The sequence below is a fragment of the Parambassis ranga genome, chromosome 10 (genome assembly GCF_900634625.1).
Source record: "Parambassis ranga chromosome 10, fParRan2.1, whole genome shotgun sequence".
In the NCBI taxonomy this organism is placed as follows: Eukaryota; Metazoa; Chordata; class Actinopteri; family Ambassidae; genus Parambassis; species Parambassis ranga.
This window is the reverse complement of record NC_041031.1, coordinates 6529026-6548572: the sequence shown is the minus strand read 5'-3', so window position 1 is coordinate 6548572 and position 19547 is coordinate 6529026. Positions and strand designations below refer to the sequence as shown.

Here is a 19547-nt window from a genome sequence, read left to right as displayed (position 1 = left end):
ATACATTCTATAAAATTCACCAGAAACAAACCATTTTTTTTTACAGATTATCAACTGAATTAAAATAGAAATTGATAAAAATTATCCATACAACTGTGATCACCTGGCAAATGTTCCATTATTTTACCAAATTGTGGTAAAAATCTTAATTAGAGTCTTTCACAAAGGCACGCAGGAAGGGCCTACACTAAGGCCTAATCTACATTAGATTATTCCAGTCAATAAAGTCGGATTTATGTAAAGCCTAACAAGTTATCCAGGTGTGTGTTGGTTCATTTTACAAAAGTGTGCATTACTGAAATCTGATTGGCCCATGAAGCTCCCCTTTCTTTTCATTCACTATAGTATAGTATAGTAAGTATAGACTTACTATACTTCAGTAGTGGCATCTATACCGAAGCACAAACTATAAAAATGAGCTATAAAATATAATATGTTAGCTGCACCTCCATATAAAACACAAATGATTAAGAGATGTTATTACTGTTGCTTTATTCCTCCATCCTGTTACAGGGTTATATGTGACCAAAATCTTCTTTATGTCATTGTAATATAAAAAACGCATATATACATTTAGTACATGGACCACTGTTAAACATTTTGATGCATAGTTACTTCCAATAATTGTTTTCTGTTCTTTCTGCTATTATATAATGTTATTATGATTGACTCAACACAGCGCAGACTCCATATGGGACAGAATAAACACATATCCAATAATAAATGGAAAATGTTTTTATTTAATATAACTGATCTGATTGTACTCACTGAAATTTTGCCATATTGCAAACAATCCAAACAAATAATAGGAACCATTTCGAAATCAAACCCAGCTGGAACTAATGGAATGTTTTCAGCAGCAGCAACAAACGTCAGTAACTTTCAAACCCGACCACATGTTCACCTGCAGCTTTCAGTCATAATATGATTTAGATAACACATGACAAATGAGAGATCTTTGCTTTAAAAGAGAGGGAAGCAGCTTAATGACTGAAGCACACCCATCACTTCTCTATACAGGCATTTCCCGCTTTGCTGAAGACGGTTGTAGCAGCTTTGTTGTGTTAAGTGCAGATGCTAGGATGTTTGAAAAGAAACTTCTGCATAGATCTCTTTGCATTTCTCTACATGTGAGCGGTTGTTAATAGAGCTTTTAGATTTAATTTATTGTACATATCAGTATTTAGCTTCACATATATCTGACTTATTATTTAATGGTTGCATTGAGTAAGTTAAAGGTAAAAAAAGGAGAGATCTAGTGTGAGGATGTAGACTTTATACTGCACAGCTTTGGTCATCTATTAATAAAAATAAAAGGCCAAAAGGCATTCAGTAAAAATTATTATGGCTAAATGCTCATGGTGTGAACAGGCTGGCACATTAGAAGGTACAGCAACTCTTATAACAGTGACACTTTAAACTTTTGAGGCAACACAGCTAGGAAAGGGTCAAGTGGAGGGAAAAGCAAGAATATAACCAGTAGATTTTTTTTGTGTGGGGCATCTATCCCAACTCTCACCATGCTAAACTAAAGCTAAAACTAAGATCCAGGAAAATAAACCCAAACCCAAACTGTAATGTTAATGTCAGGTAGCCGTTATAAAAGTTGCACTTTATCACTTGCACTACTTCACTTTTTTTTGGCTACTACAGAATAAAAAAGACCATGTAGCTGTGTTCACTCTCTCTGTGTCACAAAGTCCTTTGGTGTGTCCTTTAAGCCCTCTTCATGCCTCTCCCCATCAAACAGGCAAAGATGGTCATCACCATTTTGGGGTTGACCTCTACCAAGTCCTCAGGTAGGGCGTAGACTTTAGCGCCAATCTTCCTCGCCATGGAAATGGCATACCTGGTAACAGGAATCGTCAAAATTAGAGAATGTTTTGCGGGACCTTGTAGTCACACATATACTGCGATGGGATGTAAATGTTCAGAGACTACAAACAATCAATTTTGAAAATAGAGGCTAGTAGGTGATTACTTGGCATTGTTCAATTTGTCTTCGTCTGACAGGATTCCTGTTCTAACCAGCTCAAAGTTCACACTGCTGGGTTGGATGGAGTCAATCAGTTCCAGAACTGGCAGACTGGTATTGATGGTTTTGTCCTAAACACAAAGAAATATACATACATCCCATTATCAGTCCACATCAAGTAACAGATACAAATGAAAACTCTAATCTACATCCATTAAATTAGTGTATCTTTACTTGCCTTAAAGCTTTTGATAGATGATTTCTTGCCAGCTTCAGCCAAAGTTTTGTTGACCCATGAAATGATCAGATTGTCTCCAACAACTTCTCCATCTCCAAGATTTTCAAGGACATTTAAAGTGTACCTGCATGTGGATGTCAGCAGTTGTAATTCAATGCCTTGTAACTGGGAACAGTGTTATGCTGCTATCCAAATTATATCCAATATTTGTCATATACTATAAACTATACATATACGGTACTATAAATGGAACACAGAAGTGACAACAGCTAACATTCTGCAGTAAAGCAACAGCTCCCTCTTCCTGTACGGGCCTGTACAACAGCTCCAAGATTCTCAATGTGGAAACCAGTAGATGCTGACTGAACATAAGTCTAGGTTTGACCATTAAAAATGAATCACCTCCTCATCAGCTGCCACACCAGCGCCAGGGTCAGGGTTGTGTTTCCATCGTACAGATCCTGTCCGCCAATTCCCACCAGAGAAAAATGTGCTTTCGTCTTCCCCAGCTCCACAGCATAGTTACAGTTTTCAATCTTTCATGTACACACACATCCACATGGTTAGTGCATGTTATTACACCATGTCTAATTATTAAGTGTAGATCCTGGACTGGCAAGCATAAAGATGTAAACCTGACATTCAAAAGGAATTCTACCTTTTTTAGGTGGCCCACTCCTGCCTTGAATGGAGGATGGTTGACTCGGTTGTCCCAGTCCACTGGCACCTTAATCTTTTCGTACAGCTGCAGAATCACCATGGCGTCCTGCATATCCCTGCATTAACACACACATGTGCTGTAAACATGTAAACCAATATGACATTTCAGACAGTGAGATACTGACCCGTAGATATAGTGTACATGCGGTCTGACTCCCAGAGAGTTCATCCAGTTCTTGAAAGTTCTCTCCTCCCTGGATTCACCTTGATAATAAACAAGAAGCAACCAGAGCAGACGAGGATAAGTCCAGGAGTATGTTAAAGAGAGAGGGATTATTCATCCACACTTACCCTCCACATTCCAGTCTTGGTTCTCGGGTTTGGTGAGAGCAGGGTGTTTGTTGAAGAGCGTAGCCACAAAGGCCATGTTGAGTTTTGCATTTCCACTCACTACATCCGTAGCAGTCACAAACTGTCGGCAGCCTAAGCGTTCGGCCTGTTTCAGCATACACTCGGCTCTCTTTGTAAGATCCTTCTCCTGGTGACACACACACACAGCACAAGATCATACATGTGTATTTTGCTCTAAAAAGTGGTGAGGGCAAACTCCAGGAATGATACTATGAGCTTAATATAGTCATACAGGAAGTAGGAAGAAATCAACAGGAAGTGCCAGTGATATGCTCAGTTACTTATGGGGCATGTTCTGGTGTGTATGTACTGTATATATGTAATAATAAAATAGATTATACAAGTTAACAAAAGACTTGCACATTGCAGCTGTTAACTCACATATAGGCCGTTCATATCGATATCAATCTGTGGAATATCATCTTTGCTGCCATCTGGAGCAATCTGCTCAAGCAGGTGAAAGTAGGCCTTGGAGTCCTGCACAGAAACAGACACACACAAACACACAGTTAAACACAATGAAACAGTGATATCTGTTCCACACCCAGTCAATTTGGCCTAGCTCTGTAGCCAAAAACAAAGATAAGCAGCTTCTATTTAACTTTTTATTTTTGTTCAACCATGGAACCCTCATGGACCACCTCTGAGCAAGCCAAAGAAACCTGTTGAGAATATGGATATTATTTCACCATGGTGACCTACGTCTCACCTTAATATCTCCAGAAAAGTTTGATATGCTAATGCCAGCTTTCTTCAAATGGAAATTGGCCCAGCGCAGCAGCAGCTCTTCAGGACTGAGTTTCATCAACACCTCCAGACTCTCCCCTTCCTCTAGCAGCGCTGCCAAGGCTGCACACATGCAGAGAGAAGAATGAAAGAGGGGATACTTTTAAATTAAAGCTAAAAAGTGTGCATGTGTGCATGCTTAGACAGAAAACATATTCTAACAGCTACATGCCCGTGTGCTGTACATAGTGTACCTTCATTGCGGCTAAGCTGTATATCAGCGAACAGTCCTATCTTGATAATCTGCCAGAGGAGTCCAAGCACCAGGTGTGGTTTTCCTTCCTTCAGATCCTGAGCTCCGATGTTGACCACCTGGCAGCCGATAGCTGAAGCTGAATTCAGAGCCAAATTCAGATTTTCCTGTTGGGCAATAAAAGTTAGAAAAGCAGGAGAAATGTCAGGAGGAAACTGACAACTAAACATCATACATACTGTAATTATTAAGATATAAAGGGACCTGTGTGGTGAAAGGTGTCAGCTTCTTTTTATTGATGGTCCGCTCATCGATGGTGTCCGGGACAGAGTGGTTAATGAGTTTACTGCAACAACGACAACAAAGAAAAACACGTTAGCCTATGGACCTGATCTGAAAACTATGATGTGAAGTCGCAGCTGATGGCTTACCAGAGCACAATGCCGTCTGCCAAAGCCTTGAACAGAGCGTTAGTGTTGGGGTTAATGGGCACAACACCTTTACAGTCGGGATCCTTATCCAGAGTTGTATTGATGTAGTTGGCAAAGGCAAAGCGCTCCTGCTCTGTAATGCATGTCAAGATAAGAATAAGAATCACAATCTGATGATGACGACGGTTTCAATTATTACACAGGAGTTGCATTAATTTACAAACCAGAGATTGAATGTTGGGTTCCTTCACAAGAAATCTCACTAGTGCCTCCGATGGCAACGATGCCTTCTTTCTTGTTGAGCGCTTTCCTGAAACCCTGAGCCATGCGGTCATCCTTCAGGTCCCTGAAGATCTGACACACAAAACACACACAACACCAATGAATTTACAGTTACATTTCGTGTGAGATCAATGTATATCTGATATTGCAGCGGTAGATTTTTCAGTCAGTCAGTGTTAGTAAAGCTGTGCATCACTTTAGTGAGTGAGTTAGTTAGTTAGTTAGTGTTACCTACAGCCGTGAACTCCTCAATGCTGATGTGGCTGTCTTTGTTGTGGTCCAGCTTATCCATGAGCTCTCTAATCTGGTATCCGGGCAGTGGACAGCCCACCTCACGAAAGAGGTTGCCGAGTTCAGAAGCACAGATGTATCCGTTACCATCCACATCTAAACACGGTTGGGTGGCGGCAGCAGGAACAGTATAGAAAGGAGGGAACAGGAGTTTAAGCGTGTCTTTGGAAAACATGATGTTCTTCTGTTTGTTCAGTTGACAGTTTGCTAATCTACACATCAGGAGGCATATATTTAATTTGTTAGTAGAACTGAGGGCAATGACACTACAGTGACCGGTAGTATACTGTGAAAGCTTTTATGTTATAACAAGAAAACTACTCAGAAGACAGTAATATGCTGTTTAATCACATTTTGGCAGACCTCTTTGATATATGAGTGTTTTGCCCTTTAAAGCAATTCACAATTTGACATTTTAGAAGATGTGTTGAGATGAGGGAGGACAGATACAACTGTCTGAGTCTGAGTCTGAGTCAGGTAAATATCACTCTAAGGGCTTAGCTCAGTAAAGTGACTGGAAAAACAGCACACCAAGAGCTCTTCTGTATCAATATCCACCAATAAGAATGGTTAAAAGTCATTAGGTGAATGTTTTTAGCCTTTGGACACTCCTGTCATACTGAACTGAACGGACTGAATACAATACAAAACCAATAACTGACATGCGGGTGTATTAGAGGTTTCATTTCCCTTCATAAATCCTAAGAAAACCACCTGTCTGTCAGATGTTACACACACACAAACATACATAAAATACTGCACAGCAGTATATCTGCACACATGCATATTTACTCACCCACTTTCCGGAAACCCTCCCTGATCTCCTCCATCTCCTCAGCGCTGACCTTTGTTGACATACTGACACCTGTACGACACACAAAGCATACAGTGTAACTGAGGTATGCTCTTCATGAGTGTAAATACACAGTTCAGGGTAAAGAAATGCTGCTGGACATGCCTTTAAGTAATCATGCACAAAGTTTAAGCCAAATATTTTAATTTATTTATTTCCACAACATGGTGGATGGTCTAAATGACCATCACGTCTGTTCATTGGGTCCTGAAATGCTTTGTGCCTTGGGCACTATACATAGCAAGGGACTGTCTGCCATTTTTAGGGAAAATAATCAGCATCAGACTACTGCTTCTGGAGGAGGAGGTCAGTGTGGTCACCATTTTTACAAGGTTGGATGTTTTTGCAGCTGTGGAGGTCTCAGAAGTAAAAAAAAAGGATCCTATCATTTGCACAACATCAGAAGGTATCATCACCCCTCATTTCTGTATGAGTATTGAAAAAAATATATTTTATGTTCATAGCAATACTTCAGAAACACACATAAAGACTTATGTTAGAAGTAAAAAAAAAATCACCCAGTCTTTATGTTATGTGTCACTGTGTTTGTGTCTTTGCTTGCCCTATTATCATTATTTCTCTGTTAAATGGGTCAGCCTGGAGCCATACTGCAGCTCTCAAACAGCAGAGCTCTGTTAGCTGATCCAGGAAGAAGGCAGGAGCTTGATCTATGATACAAAGAGCCATTTAGCACTGTAGCCTGGAGACTCTTCTACGTCTAATAGATTTATGCAGAATGTCTGTGAGTAATATGATCCTATAGTGGAGGACATAGAAGGTTATTATGATGCTTTTGTTGGAAGCTATTTATATCAAAGTGCTTGTTTTTGGATATGTAATGTCCCACTGTAAAACATAAACACAATCAAGTCTGTTAATAGGAGAGTCATATATTCACATCTGCCTGTTAAAATCTATGGAGAGTTTATCTATCTTACATTTTGAAACTCTCGCTCTAGAAAATATTAGTACCAGTAATAGGAGATGATGAGATTAGCCAGGAGTGTATAAGATTGAGCCTGAGATGGAGCTTCCTGCTGCAGAAGACATGTCAACTTGATGTATTACACTCACAGACAATCAATACAAACCAAGGACATTCAGACAAATCAAGACCGATTAGCCTGAGATATCCCTGAGACCTGAATAAGAGACAGCAGAGCAAAGAGATCTACCACAAGAACTCTAACACAATCAGATTTATTTCCCGTTTGAGAGAAATGCAAAGTCCATTAACATCGTAAACATCTAGAAAATCTTTTTACACTTCTGCCTCTGACTGTTTGATGTGATTCAAATTACATTCAACATCCTCAGGATTCTTCTTTGCATCCAAATCTCGTGCGATCACCATGTCGCAGCATGAGAAACAAGCAAATAGCCTGAGCTGCAGCTCCAGCATGCAAACTTTGCGGGTGCATATAGTCAAGCACAGGAGCACGGACGGGAACCGAATATCTGTAAAAACACTTCAAACAAACGCAGTTTGTTTGGGACCCTGCTGACAGAAAATAACTCTAGTGGTCACATGACACATTGCCTGATGACAGTTATCCAAGATATTACCGGGATATTTGAATACTGAATGAGTGTTCTCTCCAATGCAAACCACCAGGCTTTTATATACTGTACAACACGCACAAAATCTCCACCATGACAACAGCTGCTGTGACTCTGTTACAGCCATACAGATACGTTTACAGTAGTTTACCCCCAAAGGAAATGTGTTATCTTCAATCTATCAAATCTGCAAAGGTAACATTAACATTAACATTAATATTTTTCTGCCACCAGATGTCACTGCTCCAGGAAGAACGGCACCTTTCTTCAAGGGTTTGTCCTTGTCTGTCAAGTCAATTTAAAATTAATGATCTTATGTAGAATCAAAATGGTGTTTCGATTTATCATTTCTGAAACACCATTTCACAATTCAACACCCGGGCTTTAATATATAAGACCTAATAATAACAAAATAAATCTATCACCAACTCAGTTACACTGTGGTCTGAATGCTTCTTTTTGCATTATTTTGAATTTAGATGAGGATGCATTCATGCAGTCATACGGTCTGAGGAGTGTGTTTCTGGAGCCTGACACACATGTCTGTGCTCAGAATGACGGTGCATTTATCAAATTAATCCTGAGTCACGGCTGCAGCTAACCTCTGCAGTCCATTCACAGAAAAAACAACCACGAGAGTTACAATAATAAAATAAAATACACGTGTTATCCAGGCTCGAAGTATTTTTACAGTAAAGGATATAACATTTTACTATAAAATATTTTATATATTTTTTTCTTTTAGCATCATAACAGACAAAATACTGCAAATATATGAATTATATTATTGTTAGATAAATATAACTTCATAATGTGGCTCTGATATTCAAGCCCACAATAAGCTAGTGCGCATTTTAGCTAGCATCATTTATTTTTTAAAAATAATACCTCTGTGTTTCTTACTGAGTGGAAGCACAGCAGATATGTCGCAGTGAGGTGTAATTCCTATTTTCCGCTCCCTCCTAACACTAAATATCTGTTTTATCGTCTGAGTCGTGAGAAAACGCCCTTTAACTCGCTCCTTCCTCTTACCTGGAGTCCGCCGGTTGCACTTCAGTAAAAACCACCCGGGGAGATGAATCCCTCTGTCCGCCTCTCTCTGCCCCTCAGTCCCGTTTTCTACAGCTGACACCGCCCGGCGTGGAGAGCCGCCCCGCCCCTCCGCGCCACCCCTTTCTTTAACCAAGCCTCCTCCTCCTGGCAGCAGCAGCAGGAGCAGGAGGAGACATTTCATTACACTAATTATAACAACATCTGATATTTTAAAGAGAAAAGAGAAAAACAGTGCAAGGACCCAGGTTAACCCCCTGAGCATGTTCACCACATACTATTTTGAGGCAGCTCACTAAACCTATTTAAAAGGAATGTTTACAAAATGCATTGGTAATTTCCTGTTTTTACATGTTGTTATAAAACCTGTTGGTTACAAGTGACTCTTAAAGCCTGAAAATCACTGAAGGTTTGACATGTTTCTGCTCCCTCCTCACTCATACCATAGACTGCCTCTCCCATAATCACATGTAAACGTGTGCAGATAAAACTGAGGGTCACACATGTGACACACTGCAGTCATGCAATGGGCTAAATATTAATAGTTTTAATGGTTACACAAAAGCAATTGAATGCAATCATATCAGGTAATCTGCCACAGATTAGGGATTCCATATCAGTGCCTAACTTTGTGTGTGGATTGTCAGAGGTCTGCTGCTGCTACCAGTCTGTACATGCAGGAATTCCTCCTCTCCTTCCTCCTCCTCCTCCTCTTCTCATACTTTTCCTTCTTCCCCCTCCCCTCTTCCTCCTCTCTCTCTTCTCCTCCGGAGTGATGTGTTGAATCTTGTCAGAGTAAATTCCTCCTTTTTCTGGGAAACGTAGGGATGGGTGTTGGTGTTAGAGTAGTGTTCTTCAGGAATACATGCAGAAGTAAACTATGCAACGTAATGTCTGGTTTGTCATTAACATGACTTTGAATGGGACAAACATGTTACATTTTATGACCACTTAATACAGTGATTTTTAACATTTATAAGACAGGTTTAATGTTCACATTGTCCACCATTAAAGACACTGACTCATGCTGTGTGGCTGGATTTGGCTGAGCCTGATTAGAAATGCTCTGTTACACTAGTGTTCCCTTAAGTGTTCCCTTTATTTTTTGAGCAGTGTATATGAGACGAGGTTTGTACACAGTATGAGCTCCTGTTCTCTGTGTGTTTTGGTTTATGAATCATTGAAGCATTGTGTTTAAAGCAAAAAAACTGCACAATATTAACTCTTATAGTCTGTCTGTGCCTCTTTCTGCGTCTTTCTCACACACACACAGGGGGCAAACAATAGAGAATTGAGCAGCAGTTTATTTGTCTTGCTGACATACTGGTTGTGTTATCACATGAGTCAGTGGTGAGCCTGCAGCCCAGGGTGAGCAGCAGCAGACAAATTCAAGGTCCTTGAATTTTCTGTGAGGTCACAAAGGTTTTTGTTTACTTTGCACCACACTGAGCAAATTTTCCAGTCATACACATAGCTTATTATTTTTATTTTACTATAACACACAGTGGGGTAGAGTGTTTTACAGATGAGAACATCTGAGGACTATCTTCAGTTCAGTTCTGGTCACCCTTCCAGCATTCAGTGAGCATCACCTTTTTTAAGTGGAAGTCAAATCTGCAGCCTGGGTACAGGGACAGATTTCCATTTGTTCAAAGAACACAGTGTAGCTCCAAGTCAGTCACTCTTCTGTGAAGTCAGCCTGTCCAGTTAGGATCAACACTGACTGTGAATCAGTTTCAGCTGCTGTTGTGCAAATGGAACAGACAACAGGTGGAAATGAGAGGCAGTTATCAAGACAGCCCTATAAAGGAGAGGTTCTGCAGCTGCTGACCACAGACCATTCCTCTGCTCTCGTCCTTTCTGCCTGATGTTTGATCACTTTTGCATTTTGTCAGTGCTCTCACCCCTAGAGGTAGCATGAGGCGGTGTCTACAACCACACAAGCTGCTCAGGTAGTGCAGCTCATCCAGGACGGCACATCAATGAGAGCTGTGGCAAGAAGGTTTGCTGTGTCTGTCAGCACAGTGTCCAGAGCATGGAGGAGATACCAGGAGACAGGCCAGTACACCAGGAGACGTGGAGGGGGCCATAGGAGGGCAACAACCCAGCAGCAGGACCGCTACCTCCTCCTTTGTGCAAGGAGGAACAGGAGGAGCACTGCCAGAGCCCTGCAACATGACCTCCAGCAGGACACTAATATGCATTATGAGAGCAAGTGTTTTACAAGTTTGTTCTGGTGTGTTTATGTGTTGATGAAGATTCTCAGTCATCCAGGTCATCATACGTAGAGAAGATTGAAGCAAGGCGTCTGGACTTGTAGAGTTTTCTAGAAGACGTTTCGCTGCTCATCCAAGCAGCTTCATCAGTTCTGAACTGAACTGATGAACTGATGAAGCTGCTTGGATGAGCAGCGAAACGTCTTCTAGAAAACTCTACAAGTCCAGACGCCTTGCTTCAATCTTCTCTACGTCTGGTGTGTTTACTTACTTTAAGCTACATGACAGTGGCATGAACCAGAGGGTCAGCCTGAACAATAACACCTTCTTTACTAATTGCTGACATTATTTTTCGTAAAGTTGTAATTAATATCATCAACAAACACTCATCTGTTGTAAGACAGTCTATCACCAGGACCTAAACAGTGGAGTCATGTTGTTGTGCAGAATGTTCAGCATTGTCATGCTGATATACGTAAATAAGTTCCTTAATGGAAAAGATGTCTGGATGTTTGCATATGTTTTCTTAGTATATGTTTGTCTTTAAACATGCTGTCCCATACATCACAGACCTATTGAACCTGCCTATTGCCTATTGAACTGAGTGCTGCTGACAAGCCTGATTGTCCTGTAGCAGCAGAGTTTTTGTTTAATTGAATAATATAATTGGATGAAAGCAAACACTAAAGGTGCTGCATTGTTTGTATAAAAAGAAGGAGATAAAATAAATTTTAGAGTTTGTCTCAATTAAATGGAGAATAAAGGGTTTGATGATGATCATGATTTTATTAAAACATCCCACCTTGGAAGTGAATATAGGACCACAGATATTATCTCACTGGGTTTTTTTAATTGTACATGAGAAGGTGAAACTAAGGGTAGCAGTATGAATGACATGACAGTATTATTGGAAATATATCTTAGCTTAATTTACCAAGGTAAAGACGGGGGAGCAAGATGGGCTGACTGTTATCAAAATGACCCTTTCTACTATATCTGTTGAGCATATGCTGAATGATCCTTCAGAAAGTCTGTGATTGGATGTAACACCTGTTTGAATGAAACAGGTTTGTGCCACTTTTAAGCTGCCATTTTCTCAGCATGCTCTGTCTGAGTAGAACTTCTCATTAATGCCTCTCCCTTCATTCTCTGGCACCTGTTTGCTCTCCTCCTTCTATCACTGCCGGCTGTTTATCTCTCCTTCCTGATGATGCCGAGGATGTTCTATGAGTCTGTGGTGGCCCGTGCCATCACGTGTGTTTCTCACAGAGGTGTCTGAGAGGAGGACGTTGTCCAAAAGAAAGACTACACATGACTGTCCCTCTCACCCTCTCCACAACGTGCTGATTAGCTACAGGAGCTCATTCAGCAACAGACTGCTACTCCCACGCTGCACCACAGAGAGACACAGGAAATCATTCCTGCCTGCCTCAATTAAACTGCAGAACGGTCATGTGCACAGACATGTACACGCGCAATACATACTTGTTCTTGTATGCTCTTGTATACCATGCTATACTAAGATATTCTATATTTTAATTCTGTGCCATTGTTCACTTCTTGTTTGTAACAAAAAAAGAATTTCCCCTCGGGGATAAATAAAGGAATTCTGATTCTGAGTCTTCGCTGCAGGAAGCAGCGTTTAAAGGGTGAAAACACTTATACTTCATCAGACCGTATATTAAAAGCATCAGAGGACGTTTCATCGTGTCTTGTGTTTGTGGACAGGTTTGACCTCTGACCTCTGCTGCAGTACAGTGGGAGTAAGGAATGCCTCTGAGCAGCCTTTCTGTGTTTCTTTTTGCAAGCCTGCTGAACACAAAGTATTTTGTGAGACGTTTCGTGCAGGAAAATCATCCTCTCCTCTTGTTGTTGGGTAACTTTACACTTAACCCATTATGTCTGCGTCATCAGCCAAATGTCACAATATGAGTGGCTTTCAACTTAGTTTCGGCAAAGAGAAACAATGGCAAACTATTACCGTAGGTTGTGTATCAGAGTGTGTGTGTGTGTGGCTTGAGGCAGGTCCTCTGGAGAACAATACAGTCTGTCCTCAGACCACACCCATCTTAAAGTGCCCCCGCTTCCCGTCCCTCTCCCAACATTAGCCCAATTGTCCTTATTTGGTCGTGCTGCCAGCTCAGGCGATGATTGGCTGAGGAAGAAAACATTTGACTAACACACACACACACCTGTGCAGACTTGCACACACCCACCCCCGCCTGTTCTGAGCATCTCACACACGCACACTGCTGTACACACGGACAGGATATCAAAGATTCCTCAGAGCTAAATCGACACCATATGCTTCTACAAACTATTTTCCCCTCATTGGTTGAGTTTTACCTGCAGTGGTTGCACCTCATATGGTCGCACGCCTCAGACACCTGTCTTGTTCAGACACGCAGTCTATGAAATGCTTATTCTCATAAAACACATAGACTGTGCATACCTGCATCTGCAAACATGTGATATCTGTTCAATTCTTCAAAACCTGATGGAAGACTTTAAGCGGACAACGTACTCCAGATGTCTTAAAATATGATGCATTTCGAGGGGATATCTTATCAGGAAGGAAGTTGGTCAGTTATCAGAGAAAAAGTTGTGTTGTTGTTTTCCCCTCCCAGGCCACACACACTCATGCAGAGAAAACAACTCTGACAGCCAGTGGTGGAATGTAACCAAGTATTTGCACTTCTTTACTGTAGTGCAGTGCATACTTTAGGCTTTTTTTACATTTTGCAGCTATTATACTTTTAACTTGACATTTTCTAGTCGTTTTTATGATTAGTGTTGCCATAAAAATATGGATTGTGTTGCCATCTCTGAAGTTTAAACCTATCAGCTGCAATGACAGCAGAGCTCATGTTTGGCAGCAGCACGGCAGCAGACTTGACTGTCACTGGCCTCTGCAGCTAACCTTACCATAGAACATGGATCCAGAGTCAGCCTCCTGGGTGTATTTAAATGATATGTTTGAATAAAAAAGCTCAAAAATACTTGGTGGATATACCAGAGCATTCGGTGTTGGCCTCAAAGAAAAGAGTTGCTGGCAGGGTTTTACTAATAGTGACATCTGTAGAGACACAAGTATTACCAGGAGCCATATCTGCATTTTTTATGGAAATGGCAAATGGATTTTTACTTTCATAAAAGCTGTACTGAAAACATTTAATGCACAAGAAGTGGGAGAGAATCTCATATTCTGGTGTAAACAGAGCCACTGTTTAATCTCTTCAAAAACAAGAAACAGCGACCTCTAGCTGACATATGAAGAAAGACAACGACGTTCAGACCGTAATTATGTTGCACATAGTTATATTACACAGATAAGTAACGTAAGTATGGACAAGTACTCTTTGAATGTGAGAGTTTTGTATCAATACATTTTATACTTATTTAAGAGCATCATAAAGGTTCAGCCAGCTCGTCTCATTCAGACCGATGTTCTCCTGCAGCCCCCAGATCAGATAAAATGGCACTGAATGGACAGAGAGACAGATCCAGTGTAAAACAAAATGAATAATGACTGTGGGAAGTGTATTTTAAAACTGCTTATCCTATAGCTGCTTTGTAGTGTAGCTCAGTTGTTGACTGCTGGACTATGCAAATACAGGACACATCTACTGCTCACCGTTGCTCCTCAGTGAGATCAAACCCTGCCAGGGTTTTCTTTGCCAGCTCTGGTGTTGTTGGCAGACAGAAGGTTGCAGACAGTTGGACCAGCATCACTGCTTTCTGGGAAGCTCCATCTCTGAGAAGCACTGACAGGAAGTCGTTCAGCAGCTCATCACTGGAGAGTAACACAGCAGGAAACACAGGGATTATGTTTCATTTCTACAACTTGTACAGAGTGTTGGACCACTTACATCCAGAATAACTCCAGCTTCATCAGTGGTAATTACTGCTTATCACATTACTTAAGACATTTATTCAGGTGGTATTTTCTTAGTAAAATCCCAGAGGGTGTGGAGCCTTACGTAGGAACTCTGTTCTTTAATTTGAAAATAGGCAGCATCTCCCTGCAGAGAAAGGGTAGAACAATGAGTCAGACATCTCTACTTTAATGAAATTTGCCAGTAAAAATAATAGTCAGAAAACAGTGAGAAAAAACAGAAAAAACATATACCAGGCCTTTTCAGTCATGTTGGCTCGCAGCAGGAGGGTGGTGATATGTGAGAGCGAGTTGGCCTTCAAATCCAGGCTGGATCTCTCCTCATACAGATCCAGAGCAATCGCTGCGAATGACTGCTGAAGCTGCAGACACACACGTTTAGGTTGACATAACTAGGTTGTGTGCTTTAACGTCTCCAGTCATGGTAATGCCTTACTGACCTCAGGACTGTGTGTGTCCCTGGCCATCAGGCTGAGCAGCTCGTCTGCTGGGTAAAGCTTAGCATCATGATCAAGAGACTTTATATCTGAAAGACAGGTAGAAAACGGAGCCAATTTCACACACAGACATTAAAAGGAGCAGTATTTCTAATAAAACCACTTTTTAAACTCACCTTTCCAAATGCCAGGTAGCAAGTCCAGACGGCTTTCTGTGTCCACAGCCTGCAGTAAATCCTTGACTCCCTGAATGTCAGGGCAGTACTTCTAAAAGCCCAAACCAAAAGTAAAGACATATTCCCAAAAAAACAGCTAATATACAGCCAAATAGTGTTCTCCTAACAACACTACACAAAACTATGTATAATATTTGTGGCATCCGAAACAAAAAAATCAACAAAAACAAAAAATTAACTTTTATAGCTCAGGCTAATTACATGCAGATATATAAGGACATGTACTGACCGAGGGAACGTTCTGTCTGTACCACTTCAGTGTATTGTCAAGGTGCTCCAACATGCATAAGAGGCTGAAGAAGCGAGAACTACAGAGGGAGAGGGGGTTTGAAGGGAAATGAATCAACCAGGCTTTCTGTGCGCGAATTAAACAATGATATACAAGGTTTTCTGCATAAATCTCATATGGTAAATACTTACTAGTAAAATCTCTGTTGGGGGTAGAATCCCAGCAGCTTCCAATTTTCCCCAACTTCTAGTAGACTTTGGAGTTTATAACCCATCTCCAGGTCTTTGTATGTAAAACACTGTCAGGCAGAGAAATGAGAAAAGAAGTCGATCTAAAAACAAGTAAGCACGAGTACAAGGCCTCAAGTCTGTATATACTTATGTGTGATAAATATTTATTTAAAATACTTACTATTTTCATTGCGCTAGCAAAGAACTGAACTGAAAAGAAAGGAGAGCGCTATTTCAAATCAAACCAATTCCTCTGTGTTGATCATTTATATACTCGATGTGTTTTATATGTGAATAACAGAGAGGTGTCTCCCAGATAAGTAGCACAACGTACCATCATCAGGGTCCTGGCAGGTGAAGCTGGTTCCTTCCAGCTCTGACATCACTTCCTGTAAAATGTCACTCTTGCGGTCTGTGTAACCCTCACCTGTTGAAACAATACCACTTTACATAAAAACAGCACAGAGGATAGAGATCGACTGTAAAACCAAACACTAAGGTTTCAGTGTACCTGCTTTGTAGAAGATTGACAGGATGTGGGAAAAAGTAGCCAGGCTGGGAGCTGAACACAAAGACACACACGACCGTCAGTGCAGTGACAAAATAATATGTGATGGTTTTATTAAAATGTAATAAAGTACTAGTAGTACTAGTCTGTGTGTGTTTGTGTTACCTATCCTCAGGGCCTTCATCTCACTCAGAGTGTTTAGAGACTGTCCTCTGGCCAAAGGGCCGCAGCGTTTCAGACTTTTAAGAACGCTGTTGAAGGTCAGCAGGTTGGGGTGAATTTTCTGTTGATTCATCTGATTCAACAGCTCCTGCAGAGGAAGAGTCATATACGTCAATAATAAATCAATACAATTCTTCTGATAATTATGGATATTAACCTTTTCAAGTATATTTAATAAAATGTTCTATTGAATACATATTTATAATTAATAATAGATAATTATCAATGCATTCAAAATGTGTTTTTCAGAACATAATACTTTACAGAGATGATTTTTTTAAAAGTAATTTTGGAAATGTGTTCACATTGAGTCAATAAGGATAAAGGGTCTTACAGTGATGAGTTCCCATTTCTCCTGATATTTTTCTCGGACATTTGGAGCTGCAATGATCAGAGCATTGAAAATGTGGACATCACCTAAAGAGAGAGAGAGAGAGAGAGAGAGACAGAGAGAGAGAGAATGTAGAGTGATGATTAACCGCCATCTTCCAAAACACCCAAAAACCACTTCAAACAGCGACTGACAACACCCAGTTTTGAAAGAATACGCTGAAAAGGACAATATTCAAATCAACAATGTGAAGGGGTGACATATTTCCAGCATGTGATGCTCTTATGGTCATATAGAATCGCTCAAAACCAACACGTTAGATTTAAAGTTGCACATAATCAAATGTCTAAAACTGTGACGAGAGTGAAATAAATATAAAGAGTAATGCGATAAAGAAAAATACTAAATGATCTCACCTGTAACTCTGTTGTTGAGCATATCTGTGTACGTGTCGAAGGCCTTTGTGAAAGCTCCATGCTGTGGAGAGACAAACGCAATATAAACAGTGGCTTTGCTGAACCAATTCATAAAGATAAACCACAGCTCTCGTACCTTCACCATGCCTCTGATCAGAGCAGAGTAACAGCGTGTGCCTCTCTCTGGCATCAGATTAAAGATTCTCTCTGCATCGTTGTTTTCTCTCCAGGTAAGAGTTGATCTTTTCATGCCCTTTGATTTCCTTCTCTTCAACTCCTCTTGTGGCGACTCCTGAACACACGAAGGCATTCAAAAAGTAAGCATACTGCACATACTGTGTGTAGTGCCTTTCAACAAAAAAAAAAACACACACACACAACATCGGCCTGTGTTTGCATCAGTGATGAGTTACCGTGTCTTCAGTCTGTGGTTCCCCTTCCTGGAGAGGGTCTCCATCGGAGTAAAAACAGACCAGGTCCAGAAGGTCATGGGTTGCATCCAATGAGACTACAGTGCCTAGACGCAGTGAGAAAAAAACACAGGCTGGTGATGCAATACTATTACAGTAAAATACATGAGGGTGAGAGAAAGAGAGATAGACAGATCTTACCAGCTTGCAGTAGCTGATCATACATGTCAACAGCAGCAGCAGATCTCCTCAGTTTGATTCGTTCTTTCAGTGCTTCCTCACTCACATCCTCAAGATGCAGTGACACCGTCTCAGGCATTAGACACTAAATACACAAACAGTCAGCGTGTTACACATATATGATATCTTGGACACCTGTGAGTCCAATATCTTGAACAAATTCAGAGGTTCTTCTTACTGGTATATGTGGTTCAGCAAAGTCTTTGGTGAAGAACTTGGGATTGTTATTGATAAAGTACTTGGCTGCAGCTCTACCAGATTCCTGAGAGAGAGAGAACATCTTCTGCAGGGGGAAAGAGAGACACATTGGTGGCAACATGTTAGTTAAGAAAAAAAATCAGAATGAAAAAAATACAAGTATGAAGCAAACATTGAGTGTAAGGCAGTATATTTTGACATACAATCTGGAATGAATTCCTAGGATAGAGGTACGGATCATCCTGGAAGTGGTAGGGGTATGCTGTGGCATCCTGGTGGGGAAAAGGAAAAAAGAATAAATAAGAATGTAAAGGTAAATACACACAGACACGCATGTAAACTCTAAATAATATAAATCAGTATCAGTAAATCAGTAAAATCGTACTCACCCTGCTAATAGTCGTAGCCAGTGCCTCCAGCACCGCCTCTTTGCTCCTGTTTAAAAGGAAAGAACATTAGATGCAACATTTTGCAAAGGTACAACATATATTTGCTAACATACCATGATTTCTTTCTGGGGATGACAACAGTCTCTGTAGATTCTGTAACAGAGTTGACAAACAAGTGTGATTTTAATGAAACTGTAAACATCTTGTGACAATGCCTAATGTTGGGTTTTAAGATACTTTCCTGCTCCAGTTATTTAAAGGATAATACGGATCATTATGAGTGTTTTAACAATGATCAATCCACCCTTTTAGTTTACCTTTGTTTGCCTCTGCAGCTTGTTGTCGAAGAGCTGCTGTCCAACCAAAACTCCTAGAAAAAAGGAAACATATTAGATAAATATTTGGCATCTTAATTTTCATTCCGCCGATCGTAGCTTTTAATAGATAAAAAATATAATGTATAATTATAATGTATAATCAAAACACTAAACATTCAAGGGGAGATGTCAGAAAACATTAGTTCCTTGGTGTTTATTAAACAACGCTAAACGTTATTGGTGTAATTATAATAGTACTGATGACCTCCTGTCAGATGATGCTAGCAGCTGAGATTCGAATTGCCAGCAAACCTATGGAGCAATATTACTGAGGACTAAACCTTATTCTACTTTAAAGCAAACATTTACATTTTAATCTTACCTTTGGCTCAACAATTGCTCTACGTTGCAAAATAAAAACTTTCCGTTTTTCTGTACGTAGTGTCCTACGTGCCTACCGGGCGCCGCCATATTGTTACAAACTGGAGGATGCTGGGAAGAGGGAGAAACCATGTGAGTTAAGAACGGAGGTTATTACTATAA

At 40.5% G+C, this 19547-nt stretch overlaps 2 protein-coding genes across 3 annotated transcripts; both read right to left on the bottom strand.

Annotated features, from left to right (window-relative positions):
- Positions 1-720: 720 nt before the first annotated feature.
- On the bottom strand, positions 721-8789 carry LOC114442772 (plastin-2-like). Of its 2 annotated transcripts, XM_028416566.1 has the most exons (16): positions 8713-8789; positions 6064-6132; positions 5212-5363; positions 4919-5048; positions 4695-4827; positions 4528-4609; positions 4265-4430; positions 3994-4133; positions 3666-3761; positions 3225-3411; positions 3059-3137; positions 2872-2989; positions 2616-2749; positions 2214-2337; positions 1982-2106; positions 721-1849 (listed from the first exon to the last, which is right to left on the bottom strand). In XM_028416566.1, the coding sequence occupies exons 2-16, from the start codon at positions 6122-6124 to the stop codon at positions 1717-1719; spliced, it is 1860 nt and encodes a 619-aa protein (XP_028272367.1). In that variant the 5' UTR covers positions 6125-6132; positions 8713-8789; the 3' UTR covers positions 721-1716. The 2 variants fall into 2 exon arrangements, with proteins under 2 accessions (XP_028272367.1, XP_028272368.1); XM_028416567.1 differs by lacking the exons at positions 6064-6132; positions 8713-8789 and having other exon boundaries at positions 5208-5348.
- Positions 8790-14149: 5360 nt separating this feature from the next.
- ptcd3 (pentatricopeptide repeat domain 3) lies at positions 14150-19492 on the bottom strand. Its single transcript, XM_028415840.1, has 23 exons — positions 19387-19492; positions 19005-19057; positions 18801-18840; positions 18688-18733; positions 18502-18570; positions 18279-18383; positions 18062-18185; positions 17864-17967; positions 17587-17742; positions 17451-17511; positions 17038-17120; positions 16647-16791; positions 16485-16535; positions 16308-16400; positions 16155-16183; positions 15935-16041; positions 15744-15822; positions 15455-15545; positions 15282-15367; positions 15076-15203; positions 14927-14968; positions 14581-14739; positions 14150-14427 (listed from the first exon to the last, which is right to left on the bottom strand). Exons 1-23 carry the CDS (start codon positions 19473-19475, stop codon positions 14379-14381), a joined length of 1989 nt encoding a protein of 662 aa, XP_028271641.1. The 5' UTR covers positions 19476-19492; the 3' UTR covers positions 14150-14378.
- Between the last annotated feature and the right edge of the window lie 55 nt (positions 19493-19547).

Bases quoted from the DNA above. Each gene is read 5' to 3' on its own strand.
- ptcd3 (XM_028415840.1), bottom strand. From the start codon at position 19,475: ATGGCGGCGCCCGGTAGGCACGTAGGACACTACGTACAGAAAAACGGA. The intron at 18,571-18,687 runs GTGAGTACGATT...TTTCCCCACCAG, and splicing joins TGGCTACGACTATTAGCAGG to GATGCCACAGCATACCCCTA. The intron at 18,186-18,278 runs GTAAGAAGAACC...TTGTGTATTTAG, and splicing joins TTGCTGAACCACATATACCA to TGTCTAATGCCTGAGACGGT.
- LOC114442772 (XM_028416566.1), bottom strand. From the start codon at position 6,124: ATGTCAACAAAGGTCAGCGCTGAGGAGATGGAGGAGATCAGGGAGGGT. The intron at 4,828-4,918 runs GTTTGTAAATTA...CATGCATTACAG, and splicing joins AACCCAACATTCAATCTCTG to AGCAGGAGCGCTTTGCCTTT. The intron at 2,107-2,213 runs GCAAGTAAAGAT...CTTTGTGTTTAG, and splicing joins CATCTATCAAAAGCTTTAAG to GACAAAACCATCAATACCAG.